The sequence below is a fragment of the Electrona antarctica genome (assembly GCF_951216825.1).
Source record: "Electrona antarctica genome assembly, chromosome: 20".
Taxonomy (NCBI): domain Eukaryota; kingdom Metazoa; phylum Chordata; class Actinopteri; order Myctophiformes; family Myctophidae; genus Electrona; species Electrona antarctica.
This window is the reverse complement of record NC_136801.1, coordinates 39,555,248-39,569,835: the sequence shown is the minus strand read 5'-3', so window position 1 is coordinate 39,569,835 and position 14,588 is coordinate 39,555,248. Positions and strand designations below refer to the sequence as shown.

The following is a 14,588-nucleotide window of genomic DNA, read 5'->3' as shown; positions in this document are numbered from 1 at the left end:
AAAACAGAAATAAGCAAAAAAAAAATCCATCTCAGTTGCTCTGCATCACAACCACATCAGATCTATATTTTTACATCTGTTAAATAACTTTTGACGTAGCTCATGATACAACGGGCAATAGAAAAGAAAATGGAACTCATTCTCAATATCATTTATATCACAATAGGTGCAAATACGTTCTTCTTCTGTAACTCCTCTATACCTCCCAGTCTCAAGGTGCAAGGTCAAGATCCCAGAACGAAGTTGGGCACATAGGGATCTTTGTCTTTTGGATAATGGGGCACAAACGCACTTTTCACTAGTGTAACAGCTTCTTATCGTAACAAATGTTCTCAGCTTTGGTTTGTACAATATTTCATGTGACCATTTGTTCTGAAATAAACTATAAAGTGTGTCTTTAACCATGGAGATGTTTACAACACTGTTATTTAGAAAACTGTCATGTAACCCAGTTCTTACAAGAGTGTCCTCTATTGCACTTGCCCATGCACCTTTTACTGATACATCCCAGTTGAAAATCTTCCTAGCAACTCTGTTCTCTGGCAGTCTGATTAGTCAGTTCCGTAAGGCCATCATGCTAGCCTGGCTAATAAGCCAGACTCAAATCACACCGCCGGCAGGCAATTTTTTTTTTGCCAACGGCTGATTCGGTCTGGCTTATTAGCCAGGCTACCATCATGCTGCCTCTCCACCTTATCTCACACGGCTCCCACCCCATGTCTCCTGTTATTGCCAATACAGGTGCAAATGTATGCACTCCTAGAAAGTACCGTATGGCTCTATTCTGAACCATTTGTCCCTTCATATTCATGTTTGAGCCCCATATTCCCGCCATATAGTCCATGACAGGGCAGACACACTGTGTGAAACAGTTTGGAGTAGGCAGCATATCCCAAATCACCCAGCTGTTTAGTTTTGGCTATTATGCCACCCAGGGCCCTACCTGCAGATCCTGCCAATACCGATGTACCATATTCATAAAGTAAATGTTCATCCAAGTTAAGACCCAAATATTTGTAATTTTCAACATACTGTAATTTGTGTTATCCTAGCTGGAACTGAAAATCACTCCTCTTTGTTCTGATTTGTCTGAAATGCATGATCTGGGTTTTACTATGATTAACTATCAGTTTCCACTTTTTACACCACTTTTCTGTACACATCAGCATGTGTGTGTGTGTATATATATATATATTATACACAAATACACAGGGACATATATATATATATATATATATATATATATATATATATATATATATATATATATATATAGGCTATATACTGTATATAGATCTGTAGAATTGAAGAAACGCAGAGAAAAAATATAAAATATGACACTTAAAGATGAGACAGACTGTTGACTTGCGTCAACTGAAAGAGGGTGCTGTTTTTGAGTGGTGCAACCACTCCAAGGAACAGCAATGTCTGTGACTCGTGTTAACCTATGTTTGTGTGTGACTCATGTGTGACTCATGAGTACCAGTAGGGGCGCTGTTGTGCCAGAAACAGAGACAGAGAGATAGTATTGCACTGTTGCCTGCTAATGAGAGAGAGAGAGAGAGAGAGAGAGAGAGAGAGAGAGGGGGGGGGGGGGGGGGGGGTTGCACCACTCAGTTCACACGGGTGTGATTTTTCCTTTATGTTCAGATTGCACTTAAGAACAAAAAAACACCCTAAAGCCCTAACCACACCAAAGGGTCAAGATGGTTTTAGCGTTAACTCCTTGCAACCGTTTGGACCCAAGGAGTTGCATGGTGACCCTTTGGTGTTGGTTAGGGCTTTACAATGACAGCTGCAGGCTGCTACCGCGGGGATGAAAATGAGCCTCTTAATTAAAGTGAACGCAAGTGCTGGCACAGCTTAAAGGGGAATTTCTCCCTAACCCTTTTTTTTTTTACAAAAGTAAGTTGATAATTAATAATTATGTATATTGACCAAAGAAAAATATCACTAATTAGTGACTAATAAGTTACTAATAAGTGAGGAGAAAGCAATTTTATTGTACGGAGAAAAATGACTTTAATACTAATTTGTGCAAATGGAGAATAGCCTGAAAGAACATCAAAAAGTAAAATGTATATCAAATAATATGCGTCTCACATGACTGGCAAAATAGCGCCAATATTTCCCAGAATCACATTGAGTGGATGGAAGCGGGGCAAAATGCTGTGCACAGAGCCTAATGTGAAAAATGCTCAAATCCAGTCAGTGGTAGAAACAGGCAAAACAGCTGATCTGCAAGCAAAGTTTTCAAAAGACCTGGTTGAGCTGAAGCCCAAATTTGGGACAAGGAACTTCATATATTGGGCCCAGACTTCTTGTTTAAAAAGATCCCTGGCTAGTAAGCCAAATATCCCTTAATACATAATAATTGCTATAACTCAAATTAAACTTTGATCTTAAATGTTTCATTTATTTTACAAATAGTTCACTCAAGGGGGACTCATTCAATGAGGACACGTTTTAAAGTTGTAATTACGTTTGTTTATTACTTTATTTAAGTTGTATTCATAATTTCTGATGAAATCACTATTACTTAACCAATGTTAACATATCGTTTGAAATAACGTTTTGGTAACCGGCCTTCATAGGGTATACTTAAAACAATTTTTTTTGTCCACTCTGCTATTAAATAATTTTGGGAGCTTTTAAAGACGGTATGCAAACAAACTCTGCCTTGTAGTCCTCACCTGATGCAATCATGTGTCAATTAGGGATGTGTAAATGTGTCCAAAATGAAAATCGATTTGCATAATTCAATATTAACGCTTAAAAAAATGTTTTTTTTCCTGATTTACGTCCCAGTAGCTACCCTCGATCAGTCCCATTAGGGAAAAACCTCTGGACAATTTCACTTAAATAATGACTAAAGGCTTAATTCAATTAGTTCTGTTCAGTATTGTGCAACAAATTAAAACCTTGAGCAGTGGTCAAAACACGGGTCACTGTGTGTCTGACTAAATCCAGTAGATTTATTCTTAGTCAAGCGCTAAACAATAACATGTTTCAAATGCATGACAAACGGTCTGTGTCCAGTGGCGTGCACAGATAGACACTAAAGGGTTCTAGAGCACCACCTGCCCTTGCCCTCTGGACACTGGACAGCAATGTGCCATTTTGAAAAAAAGAAGAACAAAAAATAGGCTACAGTACTTGAGTACTTAGTTATGTTACACCAGAGGTTCCCAACCACTGGTACTAGTCCTACATCTCTGACCTCCTATCATACTCCTCCTCCATCAGGACCCTCAGGTCAGCAGACAGACGACTCCTAGAAGTCCCAGCAACAAGGAAGAGGCTCAGGGGCGACCGAGCCTTTGCTGTCGCAGCTCCTATACTTTGGAATAGCATTCCTCTTGCTGTCAGATCTGCCCCCTCCACTGAGAGTTTTAAGTCTAGGCTCAAAACGTTCCTCTACTCTCAAGCCTTCCAGTCCCCCTAATACTCTTGCACTTTATACCTAGGATACGTTTTTCGTACTGCCTTTTAACTGCTCTTAACATCTCTCTTGACTACTGTACCATAACTATGCATTGTTTATCATTTTATTTTATTTTATTGTTTCACTGATGTACTGTATTGCACTGTATCGTATTGTTTTTCTTTGACCTGTGAAGCACTTTGGTACGATGAGAGTCGTTTTTAAATGTGCTATACAAATAAAATTGATTTGATTTGATTTGACTAGTGGTACTTGAGCCCCCTCGGTCTGGTGGTGGTACACAGAGGAGTCGCCCAAAAAAGGAGAAAAAAGACAAAAGTGGAATGAAATATTACTACAGGTAGTTCTTCTGACCAAGCAATTGAAATAGGCTATCCAGCCGTGTTGAAATGAGCATGACAGCATACCTAGCCGTTAAGGCCAAGTACTTTTTTGACTTATTTTTCTAAACTAAACAAAATACATACATACATGGATGCACCTGGGACGTATCCTCAGTGATGTATCCTAAGGTCATCGGGGTTTCGGGTCTCGCAACATCATACCCCTCACTCAGGTGACCCAGCCGGGGTGATCAAGTCCCGACTTACGTCCCAGTAGCTACCCTCGATCAGTCCCATTAGGGAAAAACCAGGGCCACACAATCCGTTCTTCCTGAACTACTCTGCCGGGACTGGGAGGTACCATTCTGGCGCGTGGAAGGACTAGGCTCTGTGGGTTGACTCCTGTCCGGGCCCCTCCTACGTCTCACCAGGTCCACTCCTGCTCTCACCAGATCAGGCCCTGTGCGTTGCACCAGACTCCCAGCACCAGGCACTTTATTCAGGAATGGTGGATTCTCGAGCCGCAACAGTTCCGCAGGCTCCACCTTGCCCTTGGTGGTGCCGCAGGCTCCGCTTGAGGCTTGAATGGCCCTCCTAAAGGCCTCACCGTGGGTTTGTTGGGCTTCTTCCTCACGGAAGACACAGGCTGGGGCGCCAACCCATACTGCTCCCGGGTGCCGTCTAATTTCCGGCTGCCACCCGTCTCTCCGGTGGTCACCAGACTATTCCTGGTTGTCACGTAGTCTATTCCTATGAGTCACTATAAATAGAATAACTAAACAAAATACATACATACATGGATGCACCTGGGACGTATCCTCATTGATGTATCCTAAGGTCATCTGGGTTTCGGGTCTCGCAACATCATACCCCTCACTCAGGTGACCCAGCCGGGGTGATCAAGTCCCGACTTACGTCCCAGTAGCTACCCTCGATCAGTCCCATTAGGGAAAAACCAGGGCCACACAATCCGTTCTTCCTGAACTACTCTGCCGGGACTGGGAGGTACCATTCTGGCGCGTGGAAGGACTAGGCTCTGTGGGTTGACTCCTGTCCGGGCCCCTCCTACGTCTCACCAGGTCCACTCCTGCTCTCACCAGGTCAGGCCCTGTGCGTTGCACCAGACTCCCAGCACCAGGCACTTTATTCAGGAATGGTGGATTCTCGAGCCGCAACAGTTCCGCAGGCTCCACCTTGCCCTTGGTGGTGCCGCAGGCTCCGCTTGAGGCTTGAATGGCCCTCCTAAAGGCCTCACCGTGGGTTTGTTGGGCTTCTTCCTCACGGAAGACACAGGCTGGGGCGCCAACCCATACTGCTCCCGGGTGCCGTCTAATTTCCGGCTGCCACCCGTCTCTCCGGTGGTCACCAGACTATTCCTGGTTGTCACGTAGTCTATTCCTATGAGTCACTATAAATAGAATAACTAAACAAAATACATACATACATGGATGCACCTGGGACATATCCTCAGTGATGTATCCTAAGGTCATCGGGGTTTCGGGTCTCGCAACATCATACCCCTCACTCAGGTGACCCAGCCGGGGTGATCAAGTGCCTCCAGGCCAAAGACGTTTTTTTACTTATTTTTAAAGGGGCTTAAATTGACATTATAATCATGACTTAAGGCAAATCTTACAACTCTCGTTCTTAAAAAATAGAACAAATCTATGTTGGCCTGTGCTGAACTATTGCTACTTCCATATTAATATTAATATATTAAGATTAAAAAACGAAACAAAAAACAATAGCAGATCTGCAAGCTCATAGCGCGTAACTTTGTGCTGTGCTATTTTCAAATAGCCAATAGCCATCATTAGATGAGAAATGAAATGTCAAAGTGTTGAGGCCGATCCTGAACATTCTACATCCTAACTAGTTTTCTGAAAAACCTTTATTGCTATTTCAGTCAAAGTCATTAAGTCGTAAAAAGCTGGCGTCGGCCAGTACGTGTTTTCAAAGGGAGATTGTACAGCATTGTACACCCGGGAGCAGTATGGGTTGGCGCCCCAGACAGCCCACAGTAACTGTTCTTGAGTGGTGCAACCACTCCCTTACGGAGTTATGTGTGTGGCTGGGTCTGAGCACGAAAACGGCATGGTTGTTTTTCACCACCTGTGCGCAACCTAACACACACACAGGCACATATTAACTGTATTTTTTGATTTTCGGGTGTGCCAGTACAGTACAGTGACAGTACAGTACAGTAGAGGGACCCCCACATGGTAACTCTATTTCTCTAGTGGGGCGGCTCGCCGGAACTGGGCCGGCACCCTTGCCGTGGTCCTGTGGGTCTGGAACTTCCGGGGACCCCCCGGGGACCCCCGCATGGAGTTGCACCACTCACTTCACACAGGTGTGATTTTTAACTTCTGGGGGGGGGGGGGGGGTCCCTGGAACAACATATTTTCAGATGGGGGTCCGCGGCCAAATACAGATAATTCTGTGGGCCCCCGACATAAAAAGGTTTTACCACTGATACGTTTTTTTCAGAAAACTGTCAGGATTTGGAAGACTGTAGAATCTGGTCTCAGATCTTAACACATTAATTGCTCATGGCATCCGTCTTATAAAATCCAACTGTGAGCTGCTTCTGATGGAATCATCAGAGTGGATTAGATTGAAACATATTACGATTCACCTTCAGAGTGGCAGGCAGCGGTGGAAAAAATATATACTCACGTTTTACTTAAGTAAAGCGCAAATAACATGCATTTTAAAACTGCTTTTAATATTTAATATCATATTGTCTATGTCCCTCAAAGTTATTTCTAATGGTTTGAGCCTCAATCACCACTCTGATATAACCAGTCCTTGTCATTTCTTTCTGGACTTTGAAAGCAGTTTTAGCTGCAGTACCACAATGTCCTAAGGTGGTGGGGGTGCTGATATGCAGATTATTTAATATTTGAGTCATTATAATACTGATGCTAGATACAACCAGGCTTGTTTCCATTCCATGCCAGCTTGGAAAATCAACAATGGTGGACATTGTAAACAAAGTGGAAATGCAAATTTGGAACTGAAGACTAAAGAAGAGGAGGAATTATACAAAGTAGGGTGACATTGATGACATCACGATGAGACCAAAATCAGTTGAGCTGTTCCTGAGAGCAATTTCCATTAAAGCACCTATATGATATGAAAGCCTGATTGTTCAAAATTGGTTATTTGTGGGGATAGAAAACACATATGGGAGCCCCAAAAACACAAAAGAATTTGAAAAAGTTGAATTTTATGTTATAGGTCCTTTAAGTAAAAGTATTAATACTGCAATGTAGAAATACTCTGTTTCGAGTAAATGTTCTGAATAAAAATTGTACTTGTTTAACAGTAACAAAAGTACCAGCATCAAAATGTACTCAAGTTAAAGTACCCAAAGTACAAAGTGACAGACTTGTGACAGTATTCTTTTCTCCCATGATTTATTCATACACTTTTATGGAAGACAAAAACTTCTCATTTAAAAACTCACGTTTGACAATTTCCATAAACGTGCATTGTAGAAAAAATACATAAAGAAGTGCTCCTCGGAGCACAGGTCTCCGCCAGGTCAGGTAGGTTATTGTGAGCATAGACATAAAAGTAGACGCCCTTTCCGGCTCTGGACCGTATGTGCTCAAGGGAGGGCAAAACTTTTCTGAGATTCCGTGCGTAGCATCGCGGAAGCATGAGTGTGCGTCACAGAGCGCATGTTCGGGTCTAATGAGTCCTGGAAAAGATGCGCTGTGATTGGCCAGTAATCACTAGAGTGGCAGCATGACGTAGCGTGCTTTCCACACTTCCTCCCCCAGTGTAAATTGTTCCGCCACTCCTTCAAAGCCCCTCCTTCAACACACATGGCTCCAACGATCTGCAGCGGCCAATGAGAAATGTTCAGAATTGGCAAATCAGGATGGCATGTGAAATATCAGAGGGATCTGTCTTGGTCATGTCATGTTCATGATTTGAGGCTTTTTGTTCAAAATGGAGCATTTCTGCAAACTTTGGAAGCCAATCTTGGCCAATCAGGATGGAATATGAAAAATCTGACAGACGTTTTGTTTATTTAATGACTATAGAGAGACTGTGTACTGATTTGCATGATTTTTTGGACACACTCTGTAGGAGTACTTTCAAGGAATATGTCCATGTTAAAAAAATGGGGTAGATGCTTGTGTGTGCACCGTTTTGCTGCGCTCAAGCCAACGGTGCCGGAGATTAGCTGATCACAGACGGGGACACACACACACACACACACACACGCACACGAAGGGACGGACAGGGTGCAATACATTGTCTGGGCCCGGTGGACACAATAATGTAACAGCAAAACAGTCCATATTTATAACATGATACAATATGTTTTATCAGTGACCTATGGAGTGCTGCATATCACTCAGACAACTAAATCAGATCTGTATAGAGCACCAAAGTCTGACGTCAATATCGGTAGAGGGCGCAAATCCACGGGTTCGTGTACTTTTCATTTGCATTGTAATCCCCATAGTGGGATTTTAGATCGCCTCATATAAGAACTGTGTTTGAAAAATAAACAAATCATCCAGGATATGAAGGATCAACTGACTGAGAGAAAACGCTATTGTCACTGCTACGGAATTAGTTACATTTTCGCTAGAATCATATACAGTATGAGTGACTGACTGTCGCAAACGATACAGAGACACCTCCCTGACAATAACGCAGAGACAACTTGTTTATTTTTGGACCACAGTGCTTACAGTAGACGATACTAAGATCACCCCATGTTATTCTCCATAGAGAAATTACTTCCGTGAAACGAGGGGATGAGCGAGTGACGTCAGGACTTTGGTGCTCTATAAAGTCATCTTTTTAGAGTAGAGTGACACGGGCCTACTCTGCTGCCCTACAAAGCCAAAGTGCATTAAGTAACTAACTACGATTTTGGACAAAGAACATATTTACAAATAGTGTAATATCACGTATTTGTCTATCTCATTTGGCTGACCATTTGAAACACTTTTATAAACCCATCATCGGACATTTTCCCCCCGTAGTCACTGCACTTTGGCTTTTTCAGTTGTCGGATGTCGATTATTATTACAGAACACACTTAACAATTTGAGCCCTCTATATTTTTGGCCATTTGAAAATAGCAGATCTACAAGCAAAGCACAAAGCATCGCAATGTGACACATGACATTGTGAGCTTGTAGATCTGCTATTTTCAGAGCGCACCCAGACATAAAATGACTTGTTCTATTGGATCTCTTCTCCACTAGTAGTAGCTCCCTAACATTTGAAGTCATGAAACTGTCAATATATTTCACTTTGAGACCCACTGGTGTAACAGAGGACGTGTTTCTAGTGAGCCAACTACCCTGACTCTGAATGGAACAGGGCATTTGACCACCACATTTTGGTGGTCAAATGCGGAAGTGCAACCGAGCGCTCAATGTTAAAGCCCAGCTGCACGGGGTTTCCCGGTCATGAATCCACGGGTCCGCCTGTAGTCCCTCCCCTTACCACTAGGGCCCAGTGCTTCAACGTTGAAGAGCCTCACTGGCCCCTTGGTGTGCACACAGTGTTTCGACAGGCGAATGCACTTGTAGTCCCGCGGAACGATAGAACAAGGAGAAGATCCTTCCGTTGCGTCCATTTATTGGACCTTGAGTCTGTGTGCGGTCCGTGTGGTGGTGGTGGTGGTGGGGAGCGTATAATGGGCCAGAATCTGAAGCAGGATGAAGCAGTTGATGAGCAGGAACAGCAGAGCGGCCAGCCAGATGAACAGGAAGGTGTTGTAGCCTTCGAACTCCAGCAGGTAGGCCGGCCCCAGCCACACCCCCTGAGCCACAAACACAAGCATTATTGGTGGAAGAAGAAGTACTCGTATATTATATTTTTATAGTAAAAGTATCAATGCCACAATGTAGAAATGCTCCGTTTACAAGTAAAAGTCTGGTATTCAGAATTTACTTAAAGACTGAGGGCAGTATTATGCGTGTCTTAAGTACCAGGTCTTATGACTTAACTTAAGACCTGGAGGCGTGGTCAATGCTGTTTGGCCACTCAGAATAGCCAAATGGCATTGATCACGGCTCCAGGTCTTAAGTTAAGTAATAATACCTGGTACTTAAGACACGCAAAATACTGCCCTGAGCGTCTTCAAGTTAAAATACCAGATCTACAAGCTCACAATGCGTCGCAATGTGTTGTGTGAGCTTGTGGGTCATTTTATTTGTACGGTAAAGTACAGAATAAGGCTTAACTCATTGAGGACGGGAACCCCTTTTGGTGTTTTAAGCATTATGTATTTATGTTATACTGTAGCTATTGAAAAATAGCAGATCTACAAGCTCATAGCGCGGCACCGAGTGCCTTGTAGATCTGCTATTTTTGAAAAATTGTGAAAATGTGGTGCAAATCTTTGAATATATATTCTTTCACAGCAAATGTTTTTAACTCAAATCTTTGCTTCTTGGGGGGGGTCCCTGGAACAACATACTTTCAGACGGGGGTCGGCGGCCAAATACATATATTTGTGGGGGTCCTTGACATGAAATATTGAGCACCACTGATATAGAAACATGATTTTTCATGATTTAGAAGACTTTTCTTTTAAAGAAATTCGACGTCAGGCCTAAATGCTAACGAACGGGGGCGACTTGGGTGGACATGATGAGACTCGTTACCTGGCCAGCGAACCACAGAAGTAGCAGACCAACTCCTTGTCTTGGCGACAGACTGAGCCGAGGGATCAGAAGAGGAAGCAGGCACAGGTACCACAGGAAGTACTATTTAGGACGACACACGGAGCAAAGGTTCAATAGAAGAACCTACAACATTCACAGTGGGTCGGGACCCATTTTTTTATGGATCACGACTAGAGTAAAAATCCCTTTTTCTTTTTTTTCCTGAATTTCCGAATCAATAATGGACCCTTGACATCATGAAAAAGGGTTGACAACCAGTGCTCTAATACAGTCGTTCCCAAAGTGGGGTCCAGGGGTCCCCAGCTAAATGATAGTTTGGACCCTTATGGGTCTGTAACTCTGAGAGTGTACAAATGGACCCGGGCCCGGTTCCATTTGGTTCCATTTGTACACTCGCCGAGTTAAATTAACATTGATTATACAATATAAATTGGGGATCTCAGAGATAGAAATGCCACTAAATCCGTCCGTATAATGCATGTCAAACTGGGGGCTCCTTGAAATTAAACGGGTTGAGAATCTCTGCTAGAGCCGTAAAAATCTTCTCTTATGGGGGGCGGTCGCTGGCATATCTTTTCAAACGGGGGTTCGCGGGGCTAGTAATTTAAGTGTCAATTTGGGGGTCCTTGATGTGAAAACGTTTGGGAACCAGTGCTCTAACCCATTCTGGGCGGGAACCCCTTTGGGTGTTAGCATTATGTTATGCTTTAGCTATTGAAAAATAGCAGATCTACAAGCTCATAGCGCGCCACCGAGTGGCGCGCTACGAGCTTGTAGGTCTGCTATTTTTGAAAAATCGAAAACGACTGACATAGAAACATAGCTTTTTCAGAAAACTGTCAGGATGTAGAAGACATTTTTAGAATCTGATCTCAGGTCAAAATGGGCTAATAGACACAAAAGGGTCATTTTGCTCTCGGTTTGGGACGTTCTACCTGTGAGGTGCAGACTTTGTTGAAGGAGACGAACATGGCGGTGTGCAGGAAGCAGCAGAGGGCCAGGTCAGCGTGGTACGCCCAGGAGGCCAGCAGCAGCAGACCCAGCTGGGGCAGGAAGGCTGCCAGGCCCAGCCACACGCTCCACCCACCGTCTGAACCACACACACACACGCAAGCAGTGTCGATTATGTCGACTATAAAACTATGACGACAAATGGCGTACAGGTTTTAGTTTTAGACATGCTATTGGTCCGACTGTCATTAGACCGACAACCTATACCTCAAAGCCTAACCTAACCCAAACCGCAAGCACGGAAGGCAGCGCATGTTCGACCGCCTGCAGTGAGGTAGGGCATTTAGGAACTACAAATGGGTACACACCTGCAGTGAGGTAGAGCATGTAGAAGTAGGGCGAGAAGTTGTGGCGGGTGTCGCGTCGGGTCAGGTGGTACAGGTAGGTCTCGTGGAGGAACTCCCAGCCATAGCTGTAGGACAGACAAGGAACACAGGACATTAAGCATTACCACCCAAACTGATTTAAAAAAACCCTCAGGCTTATGTGAACACCCCAGACAGTTTTTAAGATATTCATTTTAGCTGCCCCGCCCCGTTCATATACAAACCCATTATAACTTCAAACTCCATTTTAAGGTTGCACTAAACAAAATCGTCGTATGTCTCATACAGTGACAATAAAGATCTTATCTTATAAGACCAGGAAATGGATAGATCTGTGTCATTTTAGTTAAAAAGTTGTTTTTAACTAAAATAATAGCATCATACTTGTTTTAACTTTAACCACTATTAAAATTAAACAAACAGTGTCAAAAGTAATACAAAATCACACCCGTGTGAAGTGAGGGGTGCTCTTAGCATCATACGTCATCATGCATCATGTCATTCTGGCCAATCACAATTTGCGTCCTCACTTTTGTCTTCAATGTTTGTGTTCACACAAACACTCAAAGCTGGGCATAGGAGGGGCTGGCGCCCCTCACAAATCACACTTGTGTGAAGTGAGGAGCGCCCACTGTATTTATATACATGACGTCTTACGTGGCCATTTAGTGCCCTAAACAAACATTAAGGGCTGGCAAACGATTTACGTCATAAGTGCTCAAAACAAACATTGAAAATCCCCTACTTGGCTGCCAAGACGTAATCTTCAAACGCCATGCATTGGAGGGGCCAGCGACCCTCACAAATGTTGGCTTTAAAAATATATAAATTACATTAAAAAAAGGTGTGCACAAGATTTTTCAAAAATAGCAGATGAGCTTGTAGATCTGCTATTTTTTAATAGCCAAAGTATAAAACAATTACAGTGGTTAAAAGGATTGCGATGCTTACAGTAACTACTTTGACTAAAATGTACATGGACGATTTTTCGATTTCTAACGGGTCTTTCTGGTTCTCTCACATGTGGTAGAAGAGAGCAGTGAAGCCGCAGAACACTCCTCCGGATACGGCGACGAACACGAACAGCTCTTGGTTTAGGAAGCTCCTGATGAACCCCAGCACTCTCCAGCAGCACCACCTCGCCCCTCGCATCCCCTCCTCCTCCTCCTCAGCACCACTGGGCACGTGCGGTGGCGTCCGCAGGGCCAGGGCGATGGGCAGCGCGTACGTGACGGGGTAGATCTTCATGTGGACGGAGAGGCCGTAGAGTAGCGCCGCACACGTCAGGCGCCGGCCTAAGAAAAAAAAAGGGGAGAAAAAAAAGAGTACGGTACGTTTAGCATCTGCTATTAACCCATTTAGACCTGAGGACGATTCTACAAATCGATTCTACGATTAAACTAATGAATTACTTAATTTACACAAAGTCTACACAATTAGAGAATGCAAAATAATTTTGCCTGTTCTCTCCTATCGCGCAATACAGAATTAAATTGTGGACACAATCTTATCCAACGATAACAAAATATTCTCCGTTTTGGGTCTGAGAGAATCAAATGGTGGTCCGTGGCTCAAATGCTGAATGAATAGAGCGCCGAAGTCCTGACGTCACTCGCTCATCCCCTCGATTCCCCTGGTTCACAGAAGTAATTTCTCTATGGAGAATAACATGGGGTCATCTTAAAATCGTTTCATATAAGCATTGTGGTCCAAAAATAAACAAGCTGTCTCGGCGTTATTGTCAGGGAGGTGTCTCTATCGTTTGCGACAGTCAGTCACTCATATATGATACAGTCTGTTTCTAGCGAAAATGTAACTAATTCAGTAGCAGTAACATTAGCGTTGTCTCTCAGTCAGTTGATTCTTCATATCCATATGAGTGAAGAGACCTGAATGATTTGTTCATTTTTCAAACACAATTCTTATATGAGGCAATCTAAAATCCCCTATGGGGATTACAATGCAAATAAAAAGTACATGAACCCGTGGACTTCAGTGCTCTATAGAGCGTCGCAGTCCCGCCACCTTTCATGACGACGCCAGGCCCAGGAAATGATTCCCAATGCATTTTTCCCATAGACATTTAAAAAAGAATGTATTTAAAGACGGTTACGCCGCGGACAAAGCCAACTCGAGTCGTGACAACTCATGACAACAAACACAATATTTTGGACCAAACAAATAATTACAAAGAAGAAAAACAACAAAAAAAGTGTTGTAACCTGCCGTTTTTTCTTCTCTCTAATTATTTGTTCGGCATGATTTGTCACGACAAGAGTTGGCTTTGTCTGCGGCGTAAACGTCTTTAAATAAATACTTTCTGAAATGTCTATGAGGAAAATTAATGGAGAATACCCAGAGCAGAGCTCCTTACCTTCCATACAGTGCAGCGTACCCAGAGCAGAGCTCCTTACCTTCCATACAGTGCAGCATACCCAGAGCAGAGCTCCTTACCTTCCATACAGTGCAGCGTACCCAGAGCAGAGCTCCTTACCTTCCATACAGTGCAGCATACCCAGAGCAGAGCTCCTTACCTTCCATACAGTGCAGCGTACCTAGAGCAGAGCTCCTTACCTTCCATACAGTGCAGCGTACCCAGAGCAGAGCTCCTTACCTTCCATACAGTGCAGCGTACCCAGAGCAGAGCTCCTTACCTTCCATACAGTGCAGCGTACCTAGAGCAGAGCTCCTTACCTTCCATACAGTGCAGCATACCCAGAGCAGAGCTCCTTACCTTCCATACAGTGCGGCGTGCCCAGAGCAGAGCTCCTTACCTTCCATACAGTGCAGCATACCCAGAGCAGAGCTCCTT

General features: G+C 43.6%; 1 protein-coding gene across 3 annotated transcripts in view; it reads right to left on the bottom strand.

The window, feature by feature from the left end:
• The window catches only part of LOC306913357 (GPI mannosyltransferase 1-like), a 44,205-nt gene that overhangs the window by 27,696 nt on the left and 1,921 nt on the right, over positions 1–14,588 (bottom strand). Inside the window, exons 4-9 of one of the 3 annotated variants that reach the window (XR_013788512.1) lie at positions 12,798–13,071; positions 11,759–11,862; positions 11,375–11,529; positions 10,419–10,520; positions 9,253–9,571; positions 7,252–7,618 (exon numbers count right to left, since the gene is read on the bottom strand). Coding sequence is in view for 1 of the 3 variants with exons in the window: in XM_079489958.1 (XP_079346084.1) it covers positions 9,386–9,571; positions 10,419–10,520; positions 11,375–11,529; positions 11,759–11,862; positions 12,798–13,071 (821 nt within the window). In the remaining 2 variants the exon portion in view is untranslated. Of the gene's footprint in view, positions 1–7,251; positions 9,572–10,418; positions 10,521–11,374; positions 11,530–11,758; positions 11,863–12,797; positions 13,072–14,588 lie in introns of those variants that run through there. The other 2 variants (XR_013788511.1, XM_079489958.1) reach the window with 2 other exon arrangements.